Below are 21,470 nucleotides of genomic sequence, written 5' to 3' on the forward strand. Positions count from 1 at the left end.
CCCCCATCCCCAAACTTCACTTTAAAACTTGTGGGAGACATGTGTCCACTTCCTCTGAAACAGACCTGAAAGTCGGGAGGTGCACTTGAAAATAGCCGAGCTCGGAGATCTTGCTGCTTTTGCAGAGTTTAATGAGAACGGTGGCTGGAACCAGGAAGGTAGAGCCCAAGCGGCTGTAGGCGAGTGTGGGTTGTATTTGATGTTCACAAAAGAATGTCAGTGGCAGGGTGCTGCTCAGCGAAGTGTGCGTTTTCAAGTTACCCACAGTGGTGTCTATTGTCCTGTTTCTCAACTGAATGATGTCATGTTTCATTTAAGGCTCTTAGTGATGCTGAAGTCTGTGGTCTGCACACCAGGGGGAAAAAGGCAGGGAGAAAGTTGCCAATCAGGTTTTTGTAAAGCCTTTGTGTGTTGGGTTTTGAGAGATAAAAGCTGACTCATGCAATATTTCGGCGGAAGGAGCTGCACAGACTAGTAAAGGCTTCTGGTTTTACCTGACTGAGCGCCCAGTGAGGTCAGTGCATCAGCTGAAGGCAGACGATGTGGCTCTGCCTGGGCAGAGCCCAGGTAGGTGCAAACGTGGATGTGTCTGGGAAACCGATGCTGGGTCTTTCCTGCTGGAGCAGCCGAGCCCAACCGCCTTGGTGAGAAACTGTTGCAGGGATTTTCTCCACTACACTGTGCAGGGCCAGTCACTCGCTTGAATATATTTCAAGTGTTCTGTTATTATGGCTATGGACTGAAAAGAGTTCTCCAATAATAGAATTAATCTAGAAGGTGATTTTTTTTTTTCCTCCCTCTGAACTACCGCCTGCCTTCCAAGGTTTTTGTCTTGTTTTGGTTTGAGTTTGATCTCCCCTTAAAGTTAGGTTGAAATAATCTAGAGAGCTTGATGTTGGTGACTCTGGGGAGAAAAGTAAAACCTAAGTGTTCGTGCAGTGACTGCTGAGTATTTTCATGTGCTTTCTTTATGAGGTTCATGCAGGTTAAGCTGGGGAACAAAATAAATGTTTGCAAACTTTATACTTAGCAACTGTAGCGATGGAATCTGGTCTGAGTCTAGTGGTCACCAAAGTTGACCGAGTAAATGCAGTTTCCATGTTGAGTGCTTATTGCTAAGAAATTCTTTTGTTAGGAGGAATAATTGGAGAGAAAAAGGCATGGATTGTAGTCAATGCTGTTGCACAGTGGAGTCTGACTTTTATTTTGTTTTTTATGTTAATTTAGTATACTAATATATTTTAGAGAAGAGGTATATATTTGGCATTCCTTTTCATTAATCATATGAACATAGAAATTAATTCTTTTAATTGAAAATGTTTAAATATTTGTTACACACTGATGTTGTGATTTTTAGTTTCTTTAAATAACTTTTGCAGATTATAAAAGTGGTACACATTGAGGAAAAGTGGTATTGAGACGTAAATATCAAAGGAAAAACCATCCATTCTCCTACTTTGTAAAACCAAGGTCAATAATGTATTCTGCATCTTTTGAATCATTTTTCTAACGTGGATAATAAATAAGTGGCATTTTTAATTCAAATTTAGGATCACATTGTACCTATGTTTTCTAAACCACTCATTTTACTCAGCTGTCTACTATGACCATTTTCTGCCCTTAAGGATTTGAAAGGGCATGACATTCAATAGTTTTATATTGTACTTTCTAGATGGATTTATTCACTCAGATCTCTATTGTTGGCCCTTTGAATTCTCTTCCTCCTCTTTTGTTCTCTGAGAAAATGTCTGGTGTACTTTATGGATGGTTTGTTTTCTCAGAGTGCTATTGTTAGTTACTTGGGTTTCTCCTTCTTCTTCCTCCTCCTTTTTCTTTAAGAAATGTTATTTAACCTAATCCTGCCTCTCAAGTGAGGAGAGATGTTTTGGGAACTGAGCATGCTCAGTGCAGAGGGAGCCTGTGTATACAGCTATCATTGTGGCATTACTGCCTCGAGACTGATATTTCCACAAAAACAAAAAAGAAGCCAGAGCATAGATTGTGATTTAGTCTAAGTGAAAAAAATAGAAATTTTTTTTAGCCTTTAGCAAAGTCAGTGATATATGTTTCATCATTGAAGACCTGGCATTAGTAGAATGTAGAAGAAAATTGCTATTTTGTGGTTACTGCTTGCCCTGTGATTCCAGCTAGGAATGGGCCATGCAAATGTGGCATCCGTGTGACTTGGTGTTTATTTCAGGGTTGGGACTGCATCCTTGCAGTTTGATGGGACCTGGGGAAGTCAGCTAGTCCAGCTGCCTCACTTACAAGTGAGGAAACCAGAGACTCAAAGGCTGCAATACAGTGACTTCTCTGGTGGTCCAGTGGTTATGATTCCATGCTTCCACTGCAGGGATGAGGGTTCAATCCCTGGTCAGGGAACTAAGATTCCAAATGCCAAGCAGAACAGCCAAAAAAAAAAAAAAAATGCAATACAAACCTCCAAGGTACAGAGCCAGGGCACAAATGCAGATCCTCTATAGGAGAGACGCCTATGATTTCTGGCTGGTCCACTGACCTCTTTCTGTACACACAATTGGGCTTATATTCATTCATTCCTACACACACACTATTGGCACATTGGTATTGTGCATTTTATACAAGTAGCTTATGTTCAGTGCATCATTTCCTAATCTCTAAGCTCTTTTTCTGCCCTATTCTGTGAATCTATGCGATGTGTGCTGTACTTAGCAGCTCAGTTGTTTGGCTCTTTGCAATCCCATAACTGTAGCCTGCCAGCCTATTCTCTGTCCATAGGGATTCTTCAGGCAAAAATATTGGAGTGGGTTACCATGCCCTCCTCTAGGGGATCTTTCCAACCCAGGGATCAAACCCAGGTCTCCCACATTGCAGGCAGATTCTTTACCATCTGAGCCACTAGTGAACCTATAACCAAGTATCAGAAATAATGGGTCAGAAATCAGAAACCATAGTCTCTGATTCACAGTTCAACGTTGAGCATGATGTAACCTAACCTATCTTTTTTCCCCATCCATAAAATGTTCCAAAAGTCATGACACGTGAATGAACTGTGAGGCTTTGTGTGTGGGGTCAAGGGGAGGGAAGTGTGTGTTTTGTTTTGTTTTTTAAGGATAATTTTCATAGAGAGTTAAAGACCTGGCATATATGGTAAGGCTGATCTGTTATAATAGAGGCCTTTCGGGTTATCTGCTGCATTACAAATCACTCCAGAGCCTAGTGGTTTGGAACAACAACAATCATTTCTAATCTTTCAAGGTTTCTGTGAGTCAGGAGTTCAGGAGAGGCTCTGCCAGGTAGGTGGTTCTGGCTCAGAGTCTCATGATGTTGCAGCCAGATATGACAGGGCTGGGATCATCTCTAAGGCTGTTCTCTCATACCGTCTGGTGCCTGGGCCAGAAACACCTAGTCTGTAGGGGCCAGATCAGCCAGGGTCCCTTCAGCTTCTCTCTGCATATCCATGTGATCTCATTCCATGATTTCTCCAGCACGTCAGCTTGAGGATAACCAGACTTTTTTATATGGTGGCTCAGGGCACGTTCAGACGCACTTATTGCAAGGCCCTTCTGTCTTCATGCTCTGCCATACCCTAGGGCTTTGGGGTCATGTTCATGGCTTGGGCAAGGTCCCCTGCCACATCTGGGTCCCAGTGGGAAGGAGATGGTTGTGGAGGAATGATGTTTGATGCTGGAGAAATGGACCACCTGAGGGGCACATATCTTTTCCATTGGTGAGAACTTGACCACATGGCCACATCTAATAGCAGGGAAGCTGGAAAGTGTGCTCAGCAGGAACTCTATTCATTAAGGAAGAAGGGGAGTGGGTTTTGGTGGACCACTGCCAGTCCTCCTGAAAGTGACAACAACACATAGTGTAGCTTTAACCCTGCTCCATCATCACCTTCACCTCCCACATTAATTGATCTCGCAAAGCAGATAATAAAAATGAAAAAACAAAAGCCTTGAGGTCCCCTAGTTCCTCTTTTTTTTAACTTAATATTTTCTATTGGGGTAAGGAAAAAGGGTTGTCTGAGGAGGCCTTACAAATAGCTGAGAAAAGAAGAGAAGCAAAAGGCAAAGGAGAAAAGGAAAGATATATGCATTTGAATGCAGAGTTCCAAAGAATAGCAAGGAGAGATAAGAAAGCATTCGTCAGTGACCAATGCAAAAAAATAGAGGAAAACAATAGAATGGGAAAAACTAGTGATCTTGTCAAGAAAATTAGAGATACCAAGGGAATATTTCATGCAAAGATGGGTATAATAAAGGACAGAAATGGTATAGACCTAACAGAAGCAGAAGATATTAAGAAGAGGTGGCAAGAATACACAAAAGAACTATAGAAAAAAGATCTTCATGACTCAGATAACCATGATGGTGTGATCACTAGAGCCAGACATCCTGGAATGCAAAGTCAAGTGGGCCTTAGGAAGCATCACTACAAACAAAGCTAGAGAAGGTGATGGAATTCCAGTTGAGCTATTTCAAATCCTAAAAGATGATGTTGTGAAAGTGCTGTACTCAATATGCCAGTGAATTTGGAAAACTCAGCAGTGGCTACAGGACTGGAAAAGGTCAGTTTTCATTCCAATCCCCAAAAAGGGCAATGAAAAAGAATGCTCAAACTACTGCACAATTGCATTCATCTCACACGCTAGCAAAGTAATGCTCAAAATTCTCCAAGCCAGGCTTCAACAGTACGTGAACCGTGAACTTCTAGATGTTCAAGCTGGATTTATCCCATCAGAGGAACCAGAGATCAAACTGCCAACATCTGTTGGATCATTGAAAAAGCAAGAGAGTTCCAAAAAGACAAAAAAAACCCAAAAAAACCTATAGATAACATCATATTTAATGGAGAGAAATTAGATGCTTTCCCTCTAATGTCAGGAATAAGACAAGGATATTTCCTCTCACCATTTCCTTTCAATATTATACTGAAAGTCTTGGTAATGCAATAATAAAAGAAGAAAGAATAAAAGGAGTGTCTCTTAAGGACAGAGATAAACAGTCATTTCTAAATGTAATTCGTGATCCTGATTGGGTGCTTGATTTAAAAAAAAAAAGCTATTTAAAGGACATTGGGATCAAATGGAAAAATTTGCGGATGGACTGTTTATTAAGTAATATCATGAATATTAAATTTCTTTGGTTACGAAAAAAAAAAAAAGACATCTACTTCTGCGTTATTGACTACCCAAAGCCTTTGACTGTGTGGATCACAACAAACTGTGGAAAATTCTTAAAGAGATGGAAATACCAGACCACTTGTCCTGCCTCCTGAGAAATCTGTATGCAGGTCAAGAAGCAACAGTTAGAACTGGAGATGGAACAACAGACTAGTTCCAAATCAGGAAGGGAGTACATCAAGGCTGTATATTGCATATTGTCACACTGCTTATTTAACTTACATGCAGAGTACATCATGCGAAATACCAGGCTGGCTGAAGCACAAGCTGGAATCAAGATTTCTGGGAGAAATATCAATAACCTCAGATATGCAGATGACACCACCCTTATGGCAGAAAACGAAGAAGAACTATAGAGTCTCTTGATGAAGTGAAAGAAGAGAGAGAAAAAGCTGGCTTATAACTCAACATTCAGAAAACTAAGATCATGGCATCTGGTCCCATTACTTCATGGCAAATAGATGGGGAAACAATGGAAACAGTGAGAGTCTTTATTTTGGGGGGGCTCCAAAATCACTGCAGATGGTGACTTCTGCCATGAAATTAAAAGATGCTTGCTCCTTGGAAGAAAAGCTATGACCAACTAAAAAGCAGAGACATTACTTCGCCAACAAAAGTCTGGTCAAAGTGATGGTTTTTCCAGTAGTTATGTATGGATGTGAGAGTTGGACTATAAAGAAAGCTGAGCGCCAAAAAATTGATGCTTTTGAACTATGGTGTTGGAGAAGACTTTTGAGAGTCCCTTGGACTGCAAGGAGATCCAACCAGTCCATCCTAAAGGAAATCAGTCCTGAATATTCATTGGAAGGACTGGTGCTGAAGCTGAAACTCCAATCCTTTGGCAACCTGATGTGAAGAACTGACTCATTGGAAAAGACCCTGATGCTGGGAAAGATTGAAGGCAGGAGGAGAAGGGGACGACAGAGGATGAGATGGTTGGATAGCATCACTGGCTCAATGGACATGAGTTTGAGCAAGTTCCGGGAGTTGGTGATGGACAGGGAGACCTGGCTTGCTGCAGTCCATGGGGTGGCAAAGAGTCGGACACGACTAAGCGACTGAACTGAGCTGAACTGATAGCCGATTAACAAAGTTGTGATAGTTTCAGGTGGACAACAAAGGGACTCAGCCTTGCATATACATGTATCCATTCTTCCTCGAATGTCCCTCCCATCCAGGCTGCCATATGACATTGAGCAGAGTTCCCTGTGCTATATGCAGGGCCTTGGTGGTTATCCAATTTAAATATAGCAGTGTGTACCTGTTCAGTCAAAGCTCCCTAACTATCCCTTCTCCTCATCCTCCCTTAGATCCTCATTTAACCAAACTGGCATACCTGTGCCCTCAAATGTAGAAATTCTGGAGTCACCACTTAGCTAAGGCAATTTAGCCAATGCATTAGCTGCGTTAATTAAGAATATCTCTTACAACTCAATCCTTACCTAACTGCAGGAGCCATTGTACTTCTCAGTTTTCGTTGACTAACATAGGAATCAATTAGTAAATGATCTGAATATTTAGTACCAGACTTTACAGCTCAAAGAATTTTTTGATCATCTTTCAACCCCTCACCTCTTGTTTGAACAAGAACATTTTTGCAAAGCACCCCTTCCTATCCTTGGCTTGCTTATCCAAACTTTGCTTTATTGACTCTTCAGTAGTAATAAGATCTTTTTTAATTATTTATTTTGGAAAACTTTTAAACTTACAGAAAATTTGCTGAGCTAGTTTAGAGTTTCTATACACCCTTCATCCAGCTTCCCCCAGTACTCACATCTTGTACTATCGGAGTACATTGGTCAAAACTGTGAAATTAACATGGTAAGAAGATTTTTTGTTTTTACTTCTTTATTAGCAGACAGCTACTATAAGAATGAAAACCATGTTCCCTGGATTGACCACTCTGAGCAGCAAATAACAGGTTTAATTGTAGTCCTGGATCTGCTATTATTAATAATACAGAATCACGTTGTTATTTTAGAAAACCAAGAGATGGAAATTCACATTGAGATCCAGTGGCTTTTATCTATTGAGCCCTCCACTGTTATCTCAGAGATGAGTAGAAGAGGATTCCTCAAATACTTGATGCTATCTTTGAAAGATATAAATGAGTACTTTTTATGACTTTGACTCTTAAAAGTTTGTGTGTTTTTTGAATCATGAAATCAGTTTACAACTTTAGGCTCTACTGACAACTCGCTCTGTATTAAATGAATTTTTCTGGTTGATAGAATAACTTCTTGCTTATACTAGTCCCTCTGTTTCCTCCTCTTCACAGACAGTGTAATAAAGAACATAATTTTATTCACTGATCCTGAGCACTACACATTCTCTCCATGTCCATGACTGTCCTGCCAAGAAACTCCAGTTAAGTATTTAAAGTCTAGAATAGCCATGAGCAGAATTTGAAAACCCTCATCACCCCTCCTCCTGTGCATATAGCCCTCCCTTGCCTTGTAAAGCTCTCCTGGGGGGTTGGTGACAGGGAGTTGTCGGTGACCCCTTGGATTCCCCATTTAGCATGTAAACATGGTCAGAGAAGCCTGGACTTTTCCTGCCAATGAAAGTTCTGCTTCCCCCTTAAATCAGCCTCAGAGGCAAGTTAGAGCCAAGAAGTGCTACTTTTGATTCTGGCAGTGACATTCCAAAGGAGGGCAATTAAAATAATGGAGGTTTGAAGAGCAAACAAAGAAAAGCCAAGGAATTTGAGCTCTTTCTCCTAGAAAAAAATTAGAGACTTGCCATGAAGCAAAATGTGTGAAAGGTATCTGTATGGGAGCTGGACAGCCATATTGTTCATTTTATTGAGGATGGCACAAGAAGGAATATTTTTATTTTGATGGCTTTTAGACTACAGTACTGCTGGTTGTAAGAATCAAGCCCCACCCCCACCCCTGTGCCAAGTGCTACCACCACCACCATCTCCAGGTTTACCAAGGGTCAGATGAACCAAGACCCTCGAGCTGGGAAAATCAGCTTATTTAGGGTTTTCATGGTCAAAAGAGTCACTGACACGGGCCATTAGCAACAACTGGCAAGTTCTCATAAATTGCTATATTATTAGCCCTGCATTTGAGATTTGGTAAGAGAAACAGGTTTTGAGAAGGAAAGCAAAGCAAAGCAACAAATTACCCAATTGTTAACACAGGTGCTAACATCTTTCACTCAAAGCAGAGGATAAAGCTTTCTTGCTCTTCAGTTTTCTCTCTGGGTGTTTCAGTTTATCTTGGGAAACCAGCCACCCCAATAGCCAGTACACAGCACTTATCTCCAAAAGCTGTTGTTGCTAACTCATAACAATATTGTGTATTAATGAATAGAGTAAAAAAAGATAAACTTCAAACTGTATGTACCTTTTCATTCACTATTATTGGGACAAAGATTGATAAGGAAGTTAAGTTTAAATATTAAATATATATAATATTTAAAATAGTGTTAGTTGCTCAGTCATGTCCCACTCTTTGCAACCCCATGGACTATAGCCCACCAGGCTCCTTTGTCCATGGAATTCTCCAGGCAGGAATACTGGAGTGGGTTGCATTCCTTTCTCCAGGGTATCTTCCTTACCCAGGGATGGAACCCCGGTCTCCTGCATTGCAGACAGATTCTTTACCATCTGAGTCACTAGGGAAACCAATGAGTATTAAATATATAAATATTTAAGAATAATATAGTCATCTAGAATATTTCTTGGGGAAGGAAATGACAGCACACTCCAGTATTCTTGCCTGGATAATCCCATGGGCAGAGGAGCCTAGCAGGCTACAGTCCAGGGGATCGAAAAGTCGGACACGACTGAGCACACACACTAGAAGATTTCTAGATCAACACTGTCCAAATGAAATACAGTGCAAGACATGTATATATAAAAGTAAGATGAAACCAGTGAAAAAAGTTTTAAGATCTTTTAACTCACTCTTCCAAAATATGATTCCAACATGTAATTAATATAAAATTATTAATGAAATGTTTTATACTTTTTGTTTCATTCTACATCTTTGAAAGTATGTTAGTCACTCAGTCGTATGTAACTCTTTGTGACCCAGTGGAATGTAGCCTGCCAAGCTCTTCTGTCCATGGAATTCTCCAGGCAGGAATACTGGAGTGGGTATCCATTTCCTTCTCCAGGGGATCTTCCCAACCCAGGGATCGACCCCAGGTCTCGTGCATTGCAGGAGGATTCTTTACTGTCCGAAAGTGAGCGTATATTTCACACTTGAGCACATCTCAATTTGGATGAGCTGCATTTCAAGCTTGCAATAGTCACATGTGGCTACTGGCTACTATGTTGAACAATGTAGCTCTGGAGATAAATATTAACAATTGATTAATTGTATTAGGAAGAATAAGCCAGACAGGGTAGAAATCTGAAATTATTTTGAAGGAAGTGAGAACAAGACTAGACAATTTTTATGAAGAACATTTCCTGTGTGAGAAAACTATAATTATCTTCTAAGCAATGAATCAACATAAAAATTGTTATCCACCTGCAGTCTCCTATTATATGCCATTAAATGACCTAGCTTTAAAGGTTTCACTTCTGTCATTGGTAATTTTGAAGGATATTTAATTTGGGGTAGCAAGTTTGGCTAAATACTAGCACTGTAAATACCTCAATATTCAGCTTTATAAAATGTCTGGTTGGCAGTCTGGATAGGCTGATTCAGTGGCCTAGAGCACGTGGCCTGGTATTGAAACATATGACATCCTCCTTTTTAGGGTCCAATTCACGTTGCCATGTAAGATTTATCCATGAAGTGAACCCTGTTGACTTGAGTTGCCTGTCCCACTTTCTCCTGTCTTTGAAAGTATAAAAGACACTAGCAGCCCTAGTAGCCCAAAGTGGATTCCTCTAAAACATCTGGCAATTTTTTATTCCTCTTTAATCCCTCCGTCCCAATATTGGTTGGCTAACTTGGAGTGAAGGTAAGTAAAAACAAAACAATACATGAGCCTCTGTGTTGTGTTCATTTTTCACCATCCTGATAATGAGTATTTCCCAAGAGTTATGTAACTATCAGATATGGTTTTCTCAAATGAGACTATGACTTAGGACCAAACAGCAGTTGGGGATACTACTCTATCTGAAAATCAGAGCATCTGGAAAGGGAGGATGAGATGGCTGGAAGGCATCACTGATGCAATGATCGTGAACTTGGGCAAACTCCAGGAGATGGTGAGGGGCAGGGAGGCCTGGCGTGCTACAGTCCATGGGGTTGCAAAGAGTCAGACATGACTGGGCGACTGAACAACAACAACGCCTTTTGGGACTGTAAAGAGTCCGTATATACTTCCCAAGTCACCACCCATTCCAGAAAGAGACATCAACCTTATGGTTATGGTTGTGATAGATGCCAATGTGCGTCTGCTCCTAATCTTAACTACCCAGGACTTTCTTTTAAATTATATGTATATATTTGTTTGTTTATTTATTTATGGCTGTGCTGGGTCTTTGTTGCTGTGCGCAGGATTTTCGCTAGTTGCAGAGAACTGGGACTACTCTCTAGTCGCCATGATTGGGCTTCTCATTGCAATGACTTCTCTTGAGCACAGGCTCTAGGGCACGTGGGCTTCAGGAGTTGTGGCTCAAGGGCTTAGCTGCCCAGCCGCATGTGGGCTCTTCCCAGACCAGGGATCAAACCCTTGTCCCCTGCCTTGGCAGGTGGATTCTTAAGCACTGAACCACCAGGAAAGCCCTGCCCAGGACCTTCTTACCACCAGTCCCAAACACAAGTAAGCATCCTTTGCTATGAACACACCTAAATGCCTGGCTGTTTCTTGGATTTTCCAACATTCAAGTTGGACCAGAATTTTTAGCACACGTACATTTTAACTACTATAACCAATTCAAGTTTTATAGGCCATAAAGTTGTTACAGACAAAGCAGAAAGAATATCACAAAAACTTTAAAAATTTGTGGGAAATATACCACGTGGTAGTGGTTATACTGGTAATTTACTCACTTCTTGCGTGTTTCTTACCGATCCTTCTTGTTGATCCAAGTTAGTTCCTTTATTTTATATTCATAGTTTTACTATTTACAGTACACTCTTAATGCTAATATTTGCCATGAATATAAACCACCAAGAAAAGTCTGACTGTTAAAGGATATAGACTTTATATATTCTTTTATATTCTAGAAATATTGGTACCAGCTGTTTGATGATCTTTATTATCGGGTCAAACCAAATTCATGTTCCTTTTGAAAAGACAGTCATTGGTCTATATTCTTGTTACTGTGTTTGTCTTATTACAGCCTTCCATACATGAGTTTCACTCTATTTTTCTAACAAGAACTATAAACATGAATTTGAGTAGATTTTGAAATGAAGCAAATTTCTTTATTAGTGACACTATTGCAAGGCATTTTGCTTCTATAAACTTGGGATCGCATTACTAGGGGGATAAAGTGTGGATCCTGCCTTACAAATGAAGAAGATTGGATCTTTGTGTTTTACCAGAATAGCTTCTGAAAGTTTAAATTCCATGCCGGGCCTGTTTTGAACCCAAGATTTAAGTGCTGTAGGCTTTAAGTGACCTCTGACTTTGTAAATATTCTCTTCTTTTTCCCTTTTCTGAATACTAATAGCCCCATTTCTTTAGAAACAGTTCTGATGTTTATTATTTAATTGCATGGTCACACTGTCATGTTAAGTAACTGGACCCATGGAAAGTAGTAGTTCATCAAATACACTCTGTAACAGTGTACCCTATGTACACTGCAAATGGAATGCCAGCTTTCAAGGTTTAGAGAAATGTTGTGATAGGACAATTAAGTTTTAAAGGGGATGTGGGTCTCAATATTTTGAGTTTTCATGTTCAGTATTGGAGAATTATTGTCCATGCAACACTTTCTTTAATGCTATATATAAGTAAAGTGTAAAATTGTCAGCATCTTTAAGTAGTGGTGTTTCCAGGTTGGTAATGTAAAGTTTTGTGGAATTGTAGTGGAATACTTAAAATCTAGAACAGTGGTTCTCAAAATACTCTAAGAATAGAATGCGTGTTTTTTGTTTGTTTGTTTTGGGTTTTTTTTTTAAATACATAAGCATCCCCTTGGTGCTTGTTGAAGCTGTAGATTCCTCGCGCCCTGAGCGCTGAGCCTTGATTTAGTAAATCTGGACTAATCGCTCCATCAGTCAGGTGCTCATGCTTTGAAGCCAGGTGCAGCGCTTCTCAAACTTTAAAGGGCACGCACAGGGCATTGGCGTCTTGGTAAAAGGCAGACCGACGTTCAGTAGGTCTAAGGTAGCACCAAAGGCTTTTAAGTCTGACGCATTTCCAGGCGACGCTTTAAAAACTCCGCCTTTGCCATTCAACGTCCCATGGGTATCTTTGCATTTCCGTCTATACCTAGCTTGCAATCTTTTTGCTTTTGACCGTGTCCCTTGAGCTAGGTTTTAAGCACCTTCAAACCTTTCTGTTTGCTCTAATTTTAAATACTTGCCTACCTTGCTTATCTTGTCCGTTTATTTATTTTTCTTCACATGTATAGATGTGCACCAGTTGCGTCGTGAAGTGCGGTCAGCTGTAACACAAGCTCCAGATCTCAGAACCGCAGCCAGGCACTCCCACTCCGGGGACCTCGGAGCCATGGAGCTCTCCGACAGTGACCGCCCGGTCAGCTTCGGCTCCACGTCGTCCTCGGCCTCCTCCCGGGACAGCCATGGTTCCTTCGGCAGCAGAATGACCTTAGTTTCAAGCAGCCACCTGGGCTTGTTTCCTCAGGATAAGGAAGCAGGGGCCATAAAACTGGAGCTGATGCCAGCCAGGCCGTTTTCCAGCAGCGAGCTGCAGACGGACCGTGCGGCCGGGCAGCAGAGCCCAGACGAGGGCGGCGAGAGGCAGGCCCGGGCACAGCGCAGAGTGGAAGCCAACGGGGCAACCAAAACGGGGGCCGAATCGGCCACCAGCCCCAAGCTGCTCTATGTGGACAGAGTTGTGCAGGAAATTCTGGAGACCGAACGGACTTACGTGCAAGATTTAAAGAGCATCGTAGAGGTAAGACGCACTGTGGGGGGATGTTCAAGTTTCTCCTGCAGGATCAATATCCTCCCTGAAATAAAGGGCAAGGAAGGGCTTGCAACAAAGGGCTTCTTAGGAAGCTTGGTGTCTCCTAAGAGGCAGAGATGGTGTGAATGTTTAAACAGATCATCACTTAAGAGGAAGCCCTAGGGCTGTTATCACTGGGTTAAGATCCTCAATGTTTGCATTCGTGAATTGATTACGTGTTGGGAGTAAGCATGATGATATCAGTGTCTACACTGGTGTGTTGTGTTAGTGACTCCTGCCCCAAAGATCTGTGAGTCTCTGGCAGACAGACAGACAGGATGCAAGCTTCCTGACTTGCAGGTGTCAGGGGTATGTTGACTGAGCCCCTTGGGTCATCTTCAGCTTAATCACAGTTGTCTCCTGGTGTCTGGAGCTTCCAAAGCTGCCAGTGCCTTTGTCTCACCTCGAGTTGAATTTCTTGGGTTTGGGGTGTGGCCTGGGGGTGGGAGGAAGATCCTCAGGTGATTCTTCTGCGCAAACAAGCACGGGAATTACTGTTTGATGCTGTTTTCTGTGTTGGTTGCTGTTTAGTGGAAGGTGGTAAAAGGGAGAGAAGAACCCTGGACTTGGTCTTAGGTGTTTACCTTTTACTTTTATAGTAAACAAATTTGCATAAATTATTTGACTCTCTACAAACTGAACTTAGCTCAGGTACCAGATCCCAGACTCTGGAAATTCAGTTATTAATTTGTTATGATTGTTGTTTCCCTGTATTATTTCTTTTTTAATTTTTATTTTATGCTGGAGTATAGTTGACTTAACCAGTTATTAATTTGACTTTGATTATAGCTAGGTTTTTAAGGATAAAATGATAATTATCAGAACAGTTCAGATGCTAATTCGTTCTCCATGATTTAAAATACTATATTTCAAAGGCAAATTGATACATTATGAAGCTATACTCCCTAGGCTGCCTGGTCCTATCCCAGGTTCTTTCATGTGTTAGTGACCATTTCCTGTTTTAGATTTTTAATCTAAAATGTGTTTCAGAATAAACTGGTGGAATATTTGCTGATGAGGACATTCTCCACCAAACACATACACTCTTATAGCTTTAGGGGAAAAAAAATTCTAGGACACAGTTGTGTTTTCAGTTCCACAAATGATCAAACCAGACAGCCTTCTAAAAATAGTTATGACATAACTTCCCAGTAAAAATAGAAAAAAATCAATTGATGCTCAACCAAAACAATATGTGATACCAAATGTAGAGTAAACCAGGCCAATTGTTTCTTGAATTTCAACAATGATGTCATTTGTACTTGAGAAGAAATACCTGTGAAACTGCCAAAATTTGTGAAATCTTTCAGGAAATTTATGGTTGTCAAAGCTTTCTTTGGCCTTTTTTTCTTTGTTTCTTTCTTGGAAACTTTACCACTTCATCAAAACTCGCCATACCGACAGAGAAACCTTTAGTGTCTGAGCTGGAATTCTATGAACACTTGTTTTTTTCTGAGGCCAGTTAACAAACTTAAGGTGAGAAGAAATACAATAAGAGATCTATGAAAGAAAATATGTTAAAATAGAATTTTTTACTTCAATAAAATACCTTAAAAAATTTTATTTTCTAACAGTTTCAGCAGAAGTTTTATTCTAAACTGTCCAAATATTCTTGTCTTTTTTTTTTTTTTTCTTTATCAATGAATTAGCCATGTTTTGCACTATGGGTTGGTGGACTTTTGCTATAAAGGGCCAGATGGTAACTCTTTTAGGCTTTTGGGGCCCTAAACTGTCAATCCTAACTGTTCACTTCTGCCACTGTAGCCCAAGAGCAGCCGCAGACTCTATACCAGTGAAAGGGTGTGGAAGTTCAAGAAAAACTTGAGGGCTGTGTTTGACCCAAGGACCATGGTTTGTCAAGCCCTGTATTTGCCTATAAATCTGTGCTTGCATTTCATCAACTGTGAAATGAGACTAATAAATGATGCCTGCCTTATAGAGTTGTTGTTATGATAATTAGATAATATATGAAAAGCTCATACAACAGTGCCTGGCATGTGGTAAGCAATTAATAAGTGGAAACACTTATCATCTCAGGCCTCTTCTGAATTTCCTGGCACCATTTATAGCTATCTTCTGTCTTATCTGAAGTCTTTTACAAAAATAAACAGATTTAGTAATATACTACAGTAGAAATTTCATTAGGAAAAAGTAATTTTTAAGTGGGTGATTCCAACATTATTATTTTGAAGGCAGTTGGATTATTTATAAAAAAGCCAGGGAAAATCTAAGGTGACACATAATTAGGGAGAAGAAAGATGAAGAAGGATGTTGGGAAGGAGGGTGGTTGGAAGAAAACGTCCCAAATAGAGAGGGAAGCACCTGGGCAGGAAGAAGATGCTGCTTTATTCAGGAAGCCTCTGGAATGCTTTGAGTCACTTCCCCTCCCCACCTAGAAAAGTGCAGAATCTCTTCAGATCATGATTGGTCACTGCAGCCTCTTCTTCACACACTTTTGTATGTGACCACCTCTGTTTCTCAAGATCACAATTTTCACAGAATGGTTAGACCCGTTTTATGCAGTTCTTTCCTGTATGGAGGCTTCCCAGGTGGCTCCAGTGGTAAAACTCCACCTGCCAATGCAGGAGACTCGAGAGACATGAGTTCAATCCCTGGGTCAGGAAGATCCCTTGGAGTAGGAAATGGCAACCCACTCCAGTATTCTTGCCTGGAAAATTCCATAGACAGAGGAGTCTGGCGGGATTCAGTCCATGGGGTTGCAAAGAGTTGGACACAACAGCATGCACCCCTCCTTTATGGAGTATAACCAGTTATTTTCCAGCTTGCAGCAACTTTACCCAATAAGGGCTGATATGAGTATTCTTTTTAAAATACAAGATGTCAACTCCTTTAAAAATCTGTTTTCCTTAATCCGTTTCTAATCTGTTTTTAAAATTCTGTAGCTGATTTCTTTAGTATTTTTCAAGTGCAGCGTTAATTGTGAAAAAGGCTACTTAGTAACAACTTATCATAGGTTCTCACCACACAAAGAGAGTTTGTTAGTTGACTTTCTAAGCAAGAATTATTTCTGAAGAAAACCACCTAATTGTTTGTAGAGATAACTGGGAAGTTGTTTTTCACTTACACAGTAGCATAGTTTCAAACTGTCTAAGTGACTGAGTGATAATCGCTCAGTCCTGTCCAACTCTTTGCAACCCCATGAACTATATAGCCTGCCAGGCTCCTCTGTCCATGGAATTCTCCAGGCAAGAATACTGGAGTGGGTTGCCATTTCCTTTTCCAGGGTTCAGACTGTCTGCACTCTGCCTTATTGAGTTCCCACTAATGAATGTCCTTCAATAGTCATTCTTGGTTTTATTAATTTCCCTTTGTTACATTTTATCTGTAGTGTATCTTATCCATACATATCCTCACCACTCAGGTTTATATTTTGTTCTTAGAATTTATGAACAAACATTTTTGTGAAAGGTCATTGATGTATACATTGATTTAAAAGATGTTAACACAATATGCCTAGATGGCTCAATATGGTACCACATAGTATCCAAGTAGCTGAGAAGAGATCCTGCTCACACATTATCTTGGCAATAGGATTCCCAGATGTTGGTGATAATGCAAAGGAGGATGTACGTATTTCACTACATAGAGACATTGTATTAAAATCTTCCCAAATATATTGGGTTTTTTTTTTTATTTCCCATGCCATTTAAGAATTAAAAAAAGAATTCTGAAAATTTAACTGAGAAATGTTATGGTTCTTATTGCTTCTGGTCTTCATCGCAGGCCCTTTTCTCTGTCTCCTCCATTCCCTCCCCATGGCAACTCCCTCCTCTGCTCCTTTGCCTGACATCCTAGTCATTTGCTTTTGTACACTTGACATTTTAGAGAGGTGAGGTCTTGACTATCGAACATACTGAGAGAAACAAGAGAGCTATTATTTCCATTTCTATATATGGCTCCTACTAGCATTCACAGATAAAATGAGATAATAAGTATGAAAGCTAGTTTTAAAAGTTAAAAGTAAAATTGCCAGTGATACAATTTGTGGAGAGAGAGAAATTCATATCTGGAAAGTAGGAAATAAGGGTTTCTTTCATGTTTAATAGGATCTTAGATTGACTGAGCAGAGATTCTCATGGGTAGAGTGGGTTTCTTTAATCTTTCTAAATGATCTATAAAAGAGCCTTTGACAGCCTCATGAGACTTGGCCCTAGATATAGTTCATGGCCTGTTTTAACTGTTTAGGAAGGGTTTTAAATAGTTCATAACATTACCTAATACTGTGTAATTAGAAAATATATCCCTAGTACAAAATAGGATCTTTGAAATATAAGAAATGTTAAATCATATTTTGGGATGTTGAGGACATGTGCATTTAGTGAGGGGAAAATAGGTAAAATATTAACATGTGAGTTTATTTTTTCTATCATATTCTAGAAAGCTAAAATCCTTTTTCAAGCACCTTTATCCATACAGTGTGCTAAAAAGCTAAGAAGTGATTATTATAGCCTTGCTGCGTAAAATTTAAAGAACCAAAGTCTTAAGTGATCCTTGTTGAAAGCGTTCGGCATTCTTCAAAAGCTGTAGCTGCACAAGGATTAGGCTGTTGATCTCCAACCTCCAGCTCTTATATTTCTTGATCAGCATGAACTCTTTGTTTATCGTGTGATAGTACAGACAGTTGGAGAAGGAAATGGCAACCCACTCTAGTATTCTTGCCTAGAGAATCCTGTGGACAGAGGAGCCTGGTGGGCTGCTGTCCATGGGGTCGCACAGAGTTGGACACGACTGAAGTGACTTAGCATGCATGCATGCATTGGAGAAGGAAATGGCAGCCCACTCTAGTATTCTTGCCTGGAGAATCCCAGGGACGGAGGAGCCTGGTGGGCTGCCGTCTATGGGGTCGCACAGAGTCAGATATGACTGAAGCGACTTAGCAGCAGCAGTGCAGACAATGTTAGGGTAAGGCGGATGAGAGAGAGAAGCTTTTCACTCACTTAGTGACATGAAACACATTGAACACAATTCTACCTGTTGCCATCGCTTAGAGAAGAGGCTGCCCTTAGCACCAGAGGAATCCACTAGCTGGAAGGAGAATTGTCTTACACTCGGGAAGTGAGCCTCTCCCAGATCTGTGCAGAGTGAATGAAGAAACCCAGTGATCAGACCGAGGAAGTCAGTGCTGTGACTTAACTACGGACCCTGCCTAAAGACTTAGCTTTTAGGCTGGTGAGGTGACTAAGACTTTGATAACGTGGAATCTGAGTGGGTTTTTGTCCTGCGCCACCTCTCAAAAACAGCACTGTTGAGCTTGGAGGTGTCTTCTCTTGAAGGCTGGTTTGATTCAGTTGGAGAGGAGATGATTTGGTGTGGAAAGGTCAGTTCATGTCCCTGCTACTCCTCTCCCTTGGCCATGAAAGGGTGGTTTTACATGGGTGTTCCCTGGACCAGCCACAGCTGCTTAGGATACTTGACAAGAAGAGAAAAGTTTTGAACCAAGGGAGGAGGCTGATGAGATGTCCTTGCTTTTATTGTCTTTTTATTTGCACAGGTCCTCACTCAATACTTTCCCTCCAGTTTAAATAACATTTATTAAACTGACACTTTTTATGAGGTTCCTTCAGACTAACATTTCTTGAATACTGAGGAAATTATGTGTTCAATGCTAGAGTGTAGGACTTGGCAGGGATTGTTTTTAACGAAGGCTTGTTACGTGGGTGGATTTAATAAAGTGCTTACAGTGTGGTACTTGGCACATTTTAATGTACTTTTTCTTTTACGTGGCATTTGAGCACTTTTATTTGAATGTGTCTCTTTATTTTTCCTTCCAGGAGCTTTTCTCATATTGGGTCAATGAGATCTTTCCTAAAACCATTTGAGGTCTATGGTGATTTTGAAGCAAACCTGTTAAGTAGTTTCAGGCTTATGTATTGGGTTGGCCGAAAAGTTTGTCTAGGTTTTTCTGTAACATAGGGAATGTGAATGAACTTTTTGGCCAAGCCAATAGGAGTTGTTCGTCAAGTGGCACATCTAACCACTGTATATAAGCCCTCCAAACTTCACTTTGACTATTTGTTTCCATGCCTCTTTGTTGCTCTTATGCCCCTTCTCTACCCCACTCTCACCTCTTGCCACCTTAACAATGACAGAAACATAGAAGGTAAGAACATAGTGATTTTGAGTGTTCATCTCCTCTACTGGTTGCAGCCTAATATGGGAGGGGAGGCAGGGGCCTGGCCTTTTATGTCTTTTGTCCATTCTGTTCATACCTTCTGATTAATTGCTGGTGAACATCAAAACTAGCTCAACATGGGCAGCATTTAGTAAAAGCAAAGTGAGTGGAGTTGTGTAGGGTTGCTGTGCAAAGGTTGTTGGCTCTTCACAAGAGTTCATGTATACTTAATAAATGATGTCAATTTATTCCCTCCAAATGGTTCTAGCCAGATTTTGCGTTAAAACCTAGGAAAATTATTCAAAATAATTATGTTGGTCAGATTCTCCTGGGAGCTTGGTAGATAGAAACCTTAAACTTGGTGACCACACCCACCACCTCAATGAATCTGAATAGCTGTAAACATACTACGTGGCTATTACTTCTAAATTTTCTAGATATGCACCTTAATAACAACAAAAACACTAAAAAACAACATTAACAGCTAGTATTTGGGTGCTTACCAGATTTCAGGCACTGAATTAAGCAGTTACAGCTTCACCCACAGCCCCACTGTGTGGATACTATTATAATTTTCTTATTTTTAGCATGAGAATATTGCATGTATAGAGCGTAAAGGAACTTGTCCAAGGTTTATAAATGGTTAGTTGTGAAACAGGAACTGGAATGTTAGGTTTCACTCCAAAGGCCTCATTTACTACTACATTGTTATTGCAAATCTCCCCTTAGAGACTAGCAGAGAGCTCAAAGGTTTGGTCTTCCTAAGCTCTCTCGAGCAGGGTGTTGCAACAGCAGCATGGTGGACATTCGAGACCGGACAGTTCTTGGTTATGGGGGATAGTCGTGTGTATTGTAGGATGTTAGCATCAAACCTGGCCTCCACTCACTAGATGTCAGTAGAACTACCACCATCCCCACTCATGACAACCAAAACTGTTTCTAGACATTGCCATATAACCTTCAAGGGACAAAATTCCCTTGGCTGAGAAACACTGTTTTAAAAATCTAGAAGGCATAGTGTATAAGTATAAGTAAAGCCACAGTAACAAATAGGCTCCCCATTTTAGTGATGTAATACAAGAGAAGTTTCTCCTTTTACAGTCGTGTATGTGTGTGTTCACGTTAGTGGACACCGTGCTATTCCATGTACCAACTAATAGAAGGCAGGGGAAGAGGGGTTTTTGAGACAAGTGTAGAAATGGCTCACCTCTTCTCTCATTCCACATCAAGCTGTAAGTTTGGAGATATAGTCTAACTGTGTGCCCAAAGAAGGAAGGAAACAGTTTTGTGAACAACTGCCAGTGTCTACCATGTATTATATTGGATTGGCCAAAAATTTTTTTCCATAAGATGTTATAGAAAAACCCAAATGAACTTTTTGGTCAACCCAATATGTAACTGCAATATTCTCATTATAAAAACCTACACCCTGCATCCTACCACTAAAGGTAAGACTAAAAACAAAAAATACATAAGCAAGAAAGCAGGAAAGATCTTGATGATGCTTACTGCCAAGATTATAGTTAACTCTCTCTACCAAATAACCCTATAGAATGTTTTAAATGGAATTCTTCATTTAGGACTTAAACAGACTAAGATGTACCTTCTCCTATTTGCTCCCCTCTTACACATTTCCATCACCTCTACCTCCTCTCTCTCCCATTTTTCCTAACTCCCTCCCCTCTTTTGTTTTTGTAGTTTTTGCTATCCATATAACCTGTCAATTGGAGAAGGAAATGGCACCCCACTCCAGTACTCTTGCCTGGAAAATCCCATGGGTGGAGGAGCCTGGTAGGCTACAGTCCATGTGGTCACTAGGAGTCGGACACGACTGAGTGACTTCACTTTCACTTTTCACTTTCACGCATTGGAGAAGGAAATAGCAACCCACTCCAGTGTTCTTGCCTGGAGAATCCCAGGGACAGCGGAGCCTGGTGGGCTGCCGCCTATGGGGTCACACAGAGTTGGACACAACTGAAGCGACTTAGCAGCAGTAGCAGCAGCATAACCTCTCAATAGGGCTCTTTGGAATTTTTGAACACAGGTGATACTATCAATATTTCACTTTAAGAAGAGGGCTGCTGGATCTAGCATAGTTCAAAGGCAGGAATTGTGTTT

The 21,470-nt window shown here is 40.6% G+C and overlaps 1 protein-coding gene across 4 annotated transcripts in view; it reads left to right on the forward strand.

Annotated features, from left to right (window-relative positions):
* The window catches only part of PLEKHG1 (pleckstrin homology and RhoGEF domain containing G1), a 253,513-nt gene that overhangs the window by 139,015 nt on the left and 93,028 nt on the right, over window positions 1–21,470 (forward strand). For 3 of the 4 annotated variants that reach the window (XM_081530225.1, XM_081530224.1, XM_081530223.1), the window contains one exon: window positions 12,663–13,168. In XM_081530225.1, coding sequence (XP_081386351.1) covers window positions 12,761–13,168 — 408 coding nt within the window. In that variant the 5' untranslated portion in view covers window positions 12,663–12,760. Of the gene's footprint in view, window positions 1–5,395; window positions 6,989–7,445; window positions 7,540–12,662; window positions 13,169–21,470 lie in introns of all 4 variants that reach the window. The other variant, XM_081530226.1, reaches the window with a different exon arrangement.

The sequence above is a fragment of the Giraffa tippelskirchi genome, chromosome 9 (genome assembly GCF_054371585.1).
Source record: "Giraffa tippelskirchi isolate mGirTip1 chromosome 9, T2T-mGirTip1v1.2.pri, whole genome shotgun sequence".
In the NCBI taxonomy this organism is placed as follows: domain Eukaryota; kingdom Metazoa; phylum Chordata; class Mammalia; order Artiodactyla; family Giraffidae; genus Giraffa; species Giraffa tippelskirchi.